Below are 13,251 nucleotides of genomic sequence, written 5' to 3'. Positions count from 1 at the left end.
ATACTCCCAAACTCATTCTATGAAGCCACCATCACCCTGATACCAAAACCAGGCAAAGACACTACAAAAAAAGAGAATTATAGGCCAATATCACTGATGAACATAGACGCCAAACTCCTCACCAAAATTTTAGCAAATAGAATCCAACAACACATAAAAAAGATTATACATCATGACCAAGTGGGATTCATCCCAGGGACACAAGGCTGGTTCAACATACGCAAATCAATCAATGTAATATATCACATCAACAAGAGAAAGGACAAAAAGCACATGATCATCTCAATCGATGCAGAAAAAGCATTTGATAAAATTCAACACCCATTTATGATAAAAACTCTCGCCAAAGTTGGTATAGAGGGAACATATCTCAACATAATAAAAGTTATATATGACAAACCGATAGCCAGCATAGTTCTCAACGGTGAAAAACTCAAAAGCTTCCCACTAAAATCTGGGACAAGACAAGGATGCCCACTATCACCACTCCTATTCAATATAGTCCTGGAAGTTCTAGCCACAGCAATCAGGCAAGAGAAAGAAATAAAAGGGATCCAAATTGGAAAAGAAGAGGTAAAAGTGTCATTATATGCTGACGACATGTTACTATATATAGAAAACCCTAAAAGGTCTACAAAAAAGCTACTAGAGCTGATCGAAGAATTCAGCAAGGTAGCAGGTTACAAAATTAATGTTCAAAAATCAGTTGCCTTTCTTTACACTAACGATAAATCAACAGAAAAAGAAAGTAAAGAAACAATCCCCTTTAAAATAGCACCCAAAGTAATAAAATATCTGGGAATAAATCTAACCAAGGAGGCGAAAGAATTATACACAGAAAACTATAAACCATTGATGAAGGAAATTAAAGAAGACTTTAAAAAATGGAAAGATATTCCATGCTCTTGGATTGGAAGAATCCAACTGCCCAAGGCAATCTACAGATTTAATGCAATCCCTATCCCATTACCCAGGACATATTTCATAGAACTAGAACAAATCATAATAAAATTTATATGCAACCATCAAAGACCTAGAATTGCTAAAGCATTACTGAAGAGAAAGAAAGAGGCTGGAGGAATAACTCTCCCAGACTTCAGACAATACTATAGAGCTACAGTCATCAAGACAGCATGGTATTGGTACCAAAACAGACATATAGACCAATGGAACAGAATAGAGAGCCCAGAAATGAACCCACAAACTTTTGGTCAACTCATCTTCGACAAAGGAGGCAAGAATATACAATGGAATAAAGACAGTCTCTTCAGCAAATGGTGTTGGGAAAACTGGACAGCAGCATGTAAAACAATGAAGCTAGAACACACCCTTACACCATATACAAAAATCAACTCAAAATGGATTAAAGAGTTAAACATAAGACAAGACACAATAAACCTCCTAGAGGAAAACATAGGCAAAACATTATCTGACATACATTTCAAAAATTTTCTCCTAGAAGAAATAAAAGCAAGAATAAACAAATGGGACCTAATGAAACTTACAAGCTTCTGCAGAGCAAAGGAAACCAGAAATAAAACAAGAAGAAAACCTACGGAATGGGAGAAAATTTTTGCAACTGAAACCAACAAAGTCTTGATCTCCAAAATATATAAGCAGCTCATACGACTCAATAAGGAAAAAATAAACAACCCAATCCAAAAATGGGCAGAAGACCTAAACAAGCAACTCTCCAAGGAAGACATACAAATGATCAAAAAGCACATGAAAAAATGTTCAATATCACTAATTATCAGAGAAATGCAAATCAAAACTACAATGAGGTATCACCTCACACCAGTCAGAATGGCCGTCATTCAAAAATCCAAAAATGACAAATGCTGGAGAGGCTGTGGAGAAAGGGGAACCCTCCTACACTGCTGGTGGGAATGCAGTTTGGTGCAGCCACTATGGAAAACAGTGTGGAGATTCCTCAAAAGACTAGGAATAGACTTACCATATGACCCAGGAATCCCACTCCTGGGCTTGTACCCAGAAGGAAATCTACTTCAGGATGACACCTGCACCCCAATGTTCATAGCAGCACTATTTACAATAGCCAAGACATGGAAACAACCTAAGTGTCCATCAACAGGTGACTGGATAAAGAAGAAGTGGTATATTTATACAATGGAATACTACTCAGCCATAAAAACTGACAACATAATGCCATTTGCAGCAACATGGATGATCCTAGAGAATGTCATTCTAAGTGAAGTAAGCCAGAAAGAGAAAGAAAAATACCACATGAGATCACTCATATGTGGAATCTAAAAAACAAAAACAAACAAAAACAAAGCATAAATACAGGACAGAAATAGACTCATGGTCAGAGAATACAGACTTGTGGTTACTGGGGGGCGGGGAGGGGGGAGTAGAGGGTGGGAAGGGACAGACTGGGATTTCAAAATTGTAGAATAGATAAACAAGATTACACTGTATAGCACAGGGAAATATACACAAAATGTTATGATAAATCACAGGGAAAAAAATGTGACAATGAGTGTGTATATGTCCATGAATGACTGAAAAATTGTGCTGAACACTGGAATTTGACACAACACTGTAAAATGATTATGAATCAATAAAAAATGTAAAAAAAAAAAAGAGTCGAAAAGAATGGAGGGGATGGCTCAAATGGTAAAGTGCATGCTTTGCATGCACAAGGTCCTGGGTTCAATCCTCAGTATCTCCAAAAAAAAAAAATAAATAAACCTAATTCCCTCCCCCCCAAACAAATAAAAAAAAATTCTTTTAATTGAAAAGAAAAAATTAACTCTGTCTTTATTCATGGATAATTTGATTGAGTATGTAAAGATATCGAAAGAATTCACAGATAATTATTAAAAGTAATCAATGAATTTAGCAATGTTGCTAAAATAAGGACAATACAGAAAATCAGTTGCATTTCTACATATCAATAACAAACATAAAATGAAGTTTAAAAAAACAAGAAACGGGGGTGGGGGGAAGGTTATAGCTCAGTAGTAAAGATCTGGGTTCAATCCCCAGTACTTCCATTAAAAGAAAAAAATAGTAATAATAAATAAACCTAATTACCTCTTCCCTTCCCCCCCCAAAAAACAAGAAACCATTTACACTGACATGAAAACCATTTAGAAAGTATCAAGAAACAAAAGGTATTTCTAACAAAAGGTGGGCAAAACCTCTATGCAGAAAACTCTAAATCACTACTGAAAAAAATTAAGGAAGCAAGAATAAAGAGACACTATATTCTGTGATTGGAAGACTCATTATTTTTAAACTGTCAATTCTTCTCAAATGTATCTTCAGATTCAATGCCTCCCCAATCAAAATCCAGCAAGCTTTGTGGAATTTGACAAGTGGATTCTAAAACATGTAAGTAGATGCTGTCAAAATTAGTGGCCATTTGACAAAAAAGAACAAGCAGAAGTCTTTGCTCAAGTGGATATAGAGAATGGATACAACTACAGTTATTAAGACAGTGTGGTATTGGCATAGGAAATATACAAATAGACCAGTGGAACAGACTTGAGGACCCAGAAACAATTCTGCCTATGTTTCTCTAAGTTCCATTTTATTCTTCTTATAACTTGTTTTTCTCTTTATAATCATGTTTTCCTAAATGCTTAAACATATTTATAATAGCTACTTTAAAAGACCCTGTCTGCTAATTCTGTCTTTTCTCATATTTCTGGATCTTCTGTTGACTGATTTTTGTCCCAGTTTTGCCACATTTTCCTGTTTTTTTAATGACAGCTAGTAACTTTTTCTTGGATGCCAGTCTTGTGAATCTAGATTTTATTGCCTTCTTTTAGGTGTGTTGAGGGGTTCTGGAGGGCAGATAGTTTAGTATTTGCAGGTAAGTCTGATCCTACCAAGCTTTGTCAGGAAAGAGGTTATCTCAAGTCACCAGTATTCTACAGTTTAAGTTTAGCTTACTCTTAATGCACTGCCTTCCTGGAATCTCTACAAAATGCTCTGCTGTTCCACAAGGTGTCTCCACTCGGTTTGGTTGGAATGAAATTGTCTCTCAGTGTTATGTGAGCACTGTAGTTTAGAGAGTTCCCTGGAAATTGGATTTTCCCCAGTTTCAAAACGTTTTCACTCCATGTAGGCACAGCTTAGTATTCAGCCCCAAACTGAGAAGTACGGAACTGTTTGCAAAGCTCCCTCCTTTCTGGTCCTCTTTCCTCCCAATTCTAAGCACCTAAGTCCTCCCAAACTCAACTTTCTGCCTTATCTCTGCAAAACTGCTGTGCTCTGCTTAGATATTCCCTGTGTGCTGGAACCCAGGCAGAAGACCTTCTCTCATGATCACATTGTCCAATGTCTGAAAACAGATTATTCATATATTTAGTCCAGTTTTCTAGTTACCTAGAGCAGAAAGGCTAGTCTGGTACCATCAACACTATCACATTTGAAAGCAGAAAGCCATACCAATTTTTTCTAACATTTACAAGATTTATCTCTGTAGTGAGACATATACTTTCTGTACTTAAAAATAAAACCTAGTATAATTAATGTTATTTTTACAAAAGAAAGGATCTTTAAAACCCAAAACATCAAATATACAAATTCATAGCTGTAGATTCTCATATTCTCAGTTAGTAGTTAAAAAGGAAAAAAAGAAAGAACAAATCTCTAAATGTAGCAATGTGACAACGCGCAATATGTCCCAGGTTTTCTGATCAGCTTCCTTTTCTTGGTCCAGGCACAGGAAGAAAGTGGTTCAACAGCAGCCACAGTATTTTTAAAGATGCCCACAAGGCTACAGCAGTGGTCAGCAGTGAAGTGGTTAATCTTTCTTATGTAAGAGAGAACTGATCACTTAAAGCATAAGAGTTACTTAAAATTCAGCTTAGCTTTATGGTGATTTAGAGTTTGTTTAATTAGTATTTAGAACTGCACATTGTTTATAGCTATTGGTATTTCAATAGATCCTTAAATGTTGGATAATTTAAAGTTTAATAAGCCTTAGTTCTCTGAAGAAAAACATAGATGTAATTAAATTTTCAATTACTCTAGTTTTTTTTAAGAGGCCCATGCAATTAATAAAATCCAAGGCATTTAACAACACTCATTTAAAAGCCTAGTCATCCACCTCATTAATTAGCTAACACTTTTACAGTAGATATTTAATATAAAAGTCTCACATAAGCGAAGTCCCATCTTTCGAAAAGTACGTGTAATGACACGAGAATAAATCTAAGCAACTGTTTCAGATTATTTTGTATGTTCACATGAATGTGCGGCTCAGCTATGACTTTCTAAAAACCATTCTTCTGCATTCGTACCAATTACTGTTTGTGTTTGTTTTTGGGTGGTCAAATGAAAACCCCTGAAGCAACTGCTCCTCAGAGATTCCTTGCCCTTAGCACAGTTTACAGGATCTTACATTCAAGTTGAAAAAAAAAAAAAAAGGAAGTGGCAGAGGCTTACAGACTGAAAAGTCTTATTTTAATTAAACACGAAATTTAAAATGGAATAGGAGCAAATTCTCCATTCACAGGTCTTTGCCACCCAGAGATCACTGCAGCAGCAGGACTACGCAGGAACTCATGACACACGCCCAGTCCGAGAACTACTGGATCACAATCTGAATTTTCAAGACATCCCAGTTGGGGGCTCAGCAAAGAAGTCCAGTCTAGAGTCAGTTTGGGGGAGTTGTTGGCATACAGGTGGCACTGGAGGTCATGGCACCGTATGAGACCACCTAAGGCAGTAGTTTTCAAACCTAGAGTGTGCATTTACAATGTAAGTTTCAAGACCTCCATTCCAGAGAATTTCTGATTAAGTAATTCTTGGCAGGTCCAAGAATCTGCTTTATTAAAAGCCAACCCAAAACGTTCTGATGCAGGTAGTACAGGCTCAGATCGGAATGGGCTTAGCACAGTCCAGAGGTGAGGAAGCAGCAACAGCAAGTGCTGCCAATCCTTCCCAGAAGTTGGAGAGAAACTGGAGAAGGTGGAGAGAGGCTGGTAGGTAGAGGGGATGTGAGGCCAAAGGGTTACCTTTTTTTGTAATATTGTTTTTTCCCCCCAAAGCAAATGGCTGCTTTATTTCTTCAAAAGAAGAGAAGGAAAGAAAGTGCGGGAGCAGGGAAGAGGAAAGCACTCAGAGTGGGGAAAGGAAAACGTTGGAGTGGGTGGTGTCAGCCAAGATGGCCAGTGGAGACAGCTCCTGTATTGTTAGTTTGTTGTTTTTTTTTTAAGGTGGGAGTGGTGGTTCATAATTTTGGCTACAGATTATAATTACCTGTTGAGGTTTTTTTAAATATCAATGCTCAAGAAACACCAAAACCAGTAAATCATAATCTCTGGAGGTGGCGCCCAGATATCAGTGGTTTTTATTTTTTATTTTAATTTTATCCCTTTCCCCCACTAAAGCATTGTTTTTATTTCCCCAGTGACTGGCATACAGTACATCTTCAATTCATATTTTTTGTTGTGGAAAGTATTGCTGGGCCAGTTAACCAAAAACACACACAACAGTAAAATGCATGTAATCTCTGTGTGAAAAGGATTATAGTCCAATTACGTTACTTTCAAAAGAGGAATTCAATTCCTAAGGTCTCTCAGCCTTGGTAGTAGTGAATCAGGACCAGAGCCCAGTATTCCCACTCCCAGGACAGTGTTGTCCTGCCTTTCAACAATCTCATTTTGACCACTCCGCAAACCCGCTCACCCATCAAGACTCAGCCTGCATAGTAATACCCACCCCTCGACACCTCATTTCCTCAGTCACAAACCAACCTGCCATCTTTCACCAAACCCGCTGTCAAGCTCAGACCCGCCTGGGTCTCAGACGCATCCTTCCCCATCACCGCCTCAAGCCCAGCCCCCGGACTTTACCGGTGAGGCGTAAGGGCCCACACTACCCTTGCGGCACTCGGACAGTGGACTCGGTCGCCATAGCAACCGGAGACACGCGAACCCGCCCGCAGCGACAAGGGGAGAGAAGTTCCTGGTAATACAGCTTTTTTCGCGTATATGCCTTCCTTACCGCTTCCCGCGCCTGATGCGTTAATTTGAGGGTCTGGTAAGAAAGCTCCATCAGGACACTGTTAGACACCAAGAGGAGGCAGGATAGGAGCCTCCGAGGAAGGCGGCTCAGGGAAACCTGACGCTTATCTAGCCCGCCCGCTTTAGGATTGGCCAGAGCCTAGACATGCCAGCCAATCACTGGGCAAAGAGGATTCTTTACTCATGCCAATCAACGTTAAAATAGGCCCGTTAAACCCGACGTTTGCGCCTGTACTGGCCAATCAAGAGACAGAAAGGGGGTGATTGGCAGATCCTGGGGCACTTACAATTGTTTTCTTTCTCTTAATTCTGTCTCTAAAGTTTATATCCCATGGTATTTGTCCTTTTAAAAAATTTTTTTTGAAATTTCTCTTATATATTTTTTATTTATTTATTTTTATTGGTGGGAGAAGGTAGTTAGGCTTACTTATTTATTTTTAGAGGAGGTTCTGGGGATTGAACCCTAGACCTTTCTGTAGGTTATGCACGTGCTCTACCGCTTGAGCTATGCCCTCCCCCTCCAGAGTATTTTTCCTTGATTTCGGCAGTTATTCAGGCCTCTGTGGCCTAAGCTTATGTTCCCAAGTCTATTTCGGTATCCCATCTTGTCTAGGCTCCCCCCTCCCTCCCAATTAAGGTAAAGGTTTGGAAATTCCTTCCTGCTTTACTTTTAAATTGTCTGTACTTAGTCCATTTAGACTGATAGAATCTGTAGGTTTTGGCTGTCAGGAGTTTTCTGGGATACAACTGTGAATTAAACTTTCCCTTCTTCTCCAGCGTCCTCCATATTATACCTACTCTCATAAGAAGTGGACAAACATGGACTTGACATTTTCCTCCACCTTATTTCCTTCATGTATTAACTACTCTTGTGTCTTCAATGTTGTTTCCTCCTGTCTCTCTTGCTGTGATTCTTACTCTAAACCATCCCCTCTTCATTATCTTTGACTTTCTTCATCCATTCTCTCCCCTAAGGATACAAAAATATTCAAATCTCCTCAATTAAAAAAAAAAGTTCTTATTGTATAATTGTTGAATTGAATCACCTGGCTGGCATTCATTTCGAACTTTCTGAAAGGACTGGCCATTCTCTTCACTTCCTCACTTTCCATTCATTTCTCAGCACATTTGTCCCTTCTCCTGTGAAGTTGTTCTTGCCAGAGTTGCCAGTAACTTCCAAATTAGGAAATCCAGTTATAGATTATTTTACACTTTACCTTATTTAAACTTGGCACCACTTGAAATTGTTCACCACTCTCCCATTAGTAATAATAGCTATACTTTATTCAACATCTATAGACCAGATAGATAATGTATTATGTGATCTACGTGGTTATTTAATTAAATCCTAACACCACATGGAGAAGTTATTAAACTCCCAATTGACAGCTGTGGAAATGGGTTCAAAGAGCTGAATTAACCAATTCTGGGTTATTCAACAAGGTAGTTAGGATGCAAACCTAAGTCTCCTGACTGAGGCCAGTGTTCCTTTCCACTGCACCATGTTGCTACTCTTTCTGTCCAGTTTCACCTGTCATTCCCACCCCGACACAAGCACACTTGCCTAATAAAAGCCTATTTTGCCCACTAAGAGCCAGGTGAGGAATCACTTTCTAGGAAAATTCAGTGGAGTTTATCAGATCACTACACTTACTCCAGGCAGAGCCGAGGTGGAGAGAAACTTAATTCCTGATTCTACTACATACCTTTCATGTTACACTCGTTACATTGTTTTGTCAACATGATTTTCAAAAAGTCAAAAATATGACTCTCTTTGATATGAACAGACACATGTCAAAGATTTTACCTAACTCTTTGAGGGAGCCAGTAAGATGGTAAAGCTGGTTTAAAGAGCATTTTGAGGAACTGGGTATTTATAGACATTTTGAGAGAAAAATGTTAGAATAAGATTGCTAGGTTAGATACAAAACTAGTTAACATTCCACAGGGCAATACAACCTTGACATTTTCTTTCTAAAGGACAGAGATACATTCTTCTAGTACTAGGGCCATTTGTATTTAAATTTTAACTAATTAAAATTAAAAATTCAGTTCCTCAGTCACATTAGCCACAAATACTCAATTGTCATATGTAGCTAAAGCCTAATGTATTGGACAGTACAGATACAGAACATTTCCATCATCACAAAAAGTCCTTTTGGACAGAGTTGGGCCTCTTAAACTTTGCTCTAATATAACATTGAAAGGACATGCTGTATTCTTCTGCCTTATTTCCAAATTTAATATAATTTTTTCTAAAGAATTTTCTCTACATTACCACTGGCTTTCAAATGTTTCTGAGACCCACATTAAGAAATACATTTTGGGGGCAAGGGTATATAGCTCAGTGGTAGAGTGTGTGCTTAGTATGCATGAGGTCCTGGGTTCAATCCCCAGTAACTCCTCTAAAAAAGTAAAATAAATAAATAAACCTAATTACCTCCCCCCTCAAAAAAAAGACCCCAAAAAAGAAAGGAATACATTTTTTGGTCAATTAGTGTTTGACAAGGGAGTCAAGAATATTCAGTGGGGAAAATACAGTCTCTTCAACAAGTGGAGTTGGAAAAACTGGGTATTTACATGCAAAAGAATGAAATTGGACCCCTATCTTATACCACTCACAAGAATTAACTTGAAATAGATTAAGGACTTAAATGTAAGACCTGAAACCATAAAACTCCAAGAAGAAAACATAGGGAAAACGCTCTTTAACAGTAGTCTTGGCAATGATTTCTTTTTGATATGACACCAAAAGCACAAATGACAAAGCAGATATCAACAGGTGGGATTACGTCAAACTAAAAACTTTCTGCACAACAAAATAAATGATCAATCAAAAGAAAAGGCAACCTACAGAATGGAAGAAAATATTTGCCATCTTTCTGATAAGAGATTAATATTCAAAATATATAAGGAACTCATACAACACAATAGCAAAAGCAAACAACTCTTTTTAAAAATGGGCAGAGGACTTGAATAGACATTTTTCCAAAGAAGACATACAAATGGCCAACAAGTACATGAAAAGATGCTCAACCTCATTAATCATAAGGGAAATGCAAATCAAAACCACAATGACATATCATCTCACACCTGTTAGAATGGCTACTATTAAAAATACAAAAGATAAGAATGTAGAGAAAAGGGAACCCTTGGGAACTCTTGGTGAGAATGTAAACTAATACAACCACAATGGAAAACCCTATGGAGGTTATTCAAAAAATTAAAAATAGAGCTACCATATGATACAGCAATTCTACTTCTGGGTATATATCTGAAAGAAATGAAATCACTATGTTGAAGAGATATCTGCATACCCATGTTCATTGCAGCATTCTTTATAAGACCTAAGACAAAGAAACAGTCCAGGTATTATAGAAATACATCTTTAAAGTGCTGGAAGAAAACAAAATATTGTCAACTTAGAATTCTATATCCAGTGAAAGTATTCATCAGAAATCAAGGTGACTTTGAAAGTGTGACTGCCAGCAGCTGGGAGGTCAAAAAGGAGGCTGTGGAAGTAGTCTAGATGAGAAATAATGGGACAGGGACTATTAGGACCAAGAGGAGAGACTCTGGAAGTCACTTGACCCCTGAGTTATTTCCAGAGTTAGTTTTCTAGAATAGAGATCTTATCACACTACTACCTACAAAATTTTATGTTGTGTCCCAGAGCATCCAAATCCCTTATTTTAACATGTCTGACCCTCCCCAATTTCATCTCACCCTGTATTTAAATTAGTTTTTTTTAAATTGAAGTACAGTCAGTTTACACTGTGTCAATTTCTGGTGTACAGTATAATGTTTCAGTCATACATATACATACATATATTCCTTTTCATATTCTTTTTCATTATAGGTTACTATAATATATTGAATATAATTCCCTGTGCTACACAGTAGGACCTTGTTGTTTATCTGTTTTATATATAGTAGTTAGTATCTGCAAATCTCAACTCCCAATTTATCCCTTCCCACCCCTGTTCCCCTCTGGTAACCATAAGTTTGTTTTAATTAATGCCACCGTTTTAGAAAGAAAAAGCAAAGGCAGAAGCATGGGTTTTTGTCCTTTTTAGAAAGGAATGCATGTTTTCTCACTGCAATTCTCTGGTGAGATTTGTTGGGCCAGGGCAGGATTTCTCAGTCTCAGCCCCATTGACATTTGGGGCCAGATAATTCTTTGTTGTTAGGGAGCTGACCTGTGCATCCAAGGATGTTTGGCAGCATCCCTGGCCTCCATCCACTAGATACAGTGGCACCCCCAAATTATGACTACCAAAAATATCTCCACATATTGCCAAATGTCGATTGGCCCCTGGAGAGCAAAACTGCCCCTAGATTAGAACTTTTTTTTTTCTCAGAAAGAAAACAAAAGCAAAAACCCACCACCATATTTATTAAGTTTAACATTTCCCCTGATCTAAAGAGAAAGATGTCAAAAGAAAACCGAGGGCATATACATCACAACCACCACCATCCAACCCAGATAACATAAAAGAAAAAAATAAGGGCAAAGTTCCATTCAACAAATTTATCTTAGCTCCTGGAAGATATTTCCACATCCTCTTTCTCTCATGCCCACTTGGGTCTTCAGGATAGCAGTTTTTCCTCAGCTGCACAAGCCTTGGTTTTTCTTTTTCTGCCCTTTACTGTGGGTGCATTTTCCAGCATGTCAGGCAAGATCAGAAAGCAGATCTTCCAGCCATGGATGCGCAGCTGCTCCAGCTGAGCCACTCAGCCATCTCTGTGGGGGCCTGTGATGCTGGACATCTGGCAGCTCTTGTCCTGGCCTCATGAACTTCCCATGAGACACCTCACAGGGTGTCTCACATTCACAATGTGGCCCTTAGGCTCGTGGAGGGCTTGGACCCGCACAGCAGTAGACATCTCCACGGGAAGACAGTGTGGCTTCTGCCTCAGAAAAGGACTTTGTCACTCCACGGACTCAGGGAGGGCGTCAGGTGAGTGAAGACCCTACCAGCATTACTGGACCCATTTTTTAAAATGTATCCATTAATTGCCTTCTAAACTATTAATACCTACAGAGAAAAGGAAAACTCCCCTTTCTAAGGAAATTTTATTGTCCTCTCCATTCATAAAAAATTCATTAAATTTCTTGTTCTTGAATTTTAAAACATTGTTCAAATAATCACCGAAGTAACAAAGTTGTGTCTGGTGTGCACCTTGGTAATGCTTCCAAGTTTTGTCACTGTCACTTGTTTCTCAAGGCATATTATTTCTAAAGTATTGAAAAACACAGCCCAACTCCAGTTGGAGAAAAAGAGTTTTTCCCACTTGTTCTTCCTCTTACAGCAAGGATGTTTTACAGGGTGAATTCTGGGTGTTTTCTAATCATAAGCTTTTCGTTTTACTGATCACTGTCTTCAAATTGTGCATGAATCCGTCAGTACCTATCCCTTTCTCTCCACCAGCCTCTCCCCACGCAAACACCTCGGAATTCTGTGTTCACAAACTCACTGATGTCAAACCTCCCTCCCCAGAGCTTCTCCAGGCATGCGAGAATGAGGGGGAGTTTTCAAGAACGACCACAAATACACCTGCTTATCTGCCAACCCTGTGACAGGCAACTATGTCATCTCTGAATATATATTGTTAAAATTCCATTTTTCATTGTTGCTTAAAAAGAATGTATCCTGTCATTCCTTAAAAACTGTCAACTCTGTCAGTGAGAAGAGAAGACGTTTTCATCGTATCTTCTATGTTGGTATAAATCTTTCTCTGCCAAAGGTTGTTGAAATGTAAGAATAAAGACCTTTTACTGGACCTTATCCAAAAATGGAACGAAATCTGGTTTTTACCCCATCACTGTTTTCAGTGTCATTTTCTAAGTGGTATCAAAATCTTTGTCCTGCCTTTCTAACTTCAACTCCACAACAGTCCTCCTGCCGCTGTTCCTGCAGCCACAGAGAGTGATTCAGAGGCACACAGACCAGGATTGGAATATTGCCCCGTCACTTACTGCTCTGTGACTTTAGTAAAGGTATTAGACCTGTTCAGGCCTTGTCTCCTCATCTGAAAATGGGTACAGTAATATCGTCTCATAGTTGGATGAGACCATGTGTGGGAAAGACTGCCTTAGTCAAGTTTCCTTGATTAAGAGATTGTAAGTTTCTTGTTTGTTTCTAGAAGAATGAATCATCAACAAGACAGAGTTACCTACCCATATTACTTTTTTAAATGAAGGGAGTGGATTTTCCTGGAAGAATAGTGGGGTAACATGCCA

At 38.4% G+C, this 13,251-nt stretch overlaps 1 protein-coding gene across 7 annotated transcripts in view; it reads right to left on the bottom strand.

The window, feature by feature from the left end:
- KATNAL2 (katanin catalytic subunit A1 like 2) overlaps positions 1-13,251 on the bottom strand; it is an 89,703-nt gene that overhangs the window by 67,662 nt on the left and 8,790 nt on the right. For 4 of the 7 annotated variants that reach the window (XM_006217798.4, XM_031692347.2, XM_031692348.2 and 1 more), the window contains exon 1: positions 6,988-7,114. The exons of 1 other annotated variant lie outside the window; for it this stretch is intronic. In XM_006217798.4, the coding sequence (XP_006217860.4) occupies positions 6,988-7,038 (51 nt within the window). In that variant the 5' untranslated portion in view covers positions 7,039-7,114. Of the gene's footprint in view, positions 1-6,737; positions 6,862-6,987; positions 7,115-13,251 lie in introns of those variants that run through there. 2 more of the 7 variants (XM_072952307.1, XM_072952305.1) reach the window with 2 other exon arrangements.

The sequence above is a fragment of the Vicugna pacos genome, chromosome 30 (genome assembly GCF_048564905.1).
Source record: "Vicugna pacos chromosome 30, VicPac4, whole genome shotgun sequence".
In the NCBI taxonomy this organism is placed as follows: domain Eukaryota; kingdom Metazoa; phylum Chordata; class Mammalia; order Artiodactyla; family Camelidae; genus Vicugna; species Vicugna pacos.
This window is presented reverse-complemented; position numbering and strand designations above follow the sequence as displayed.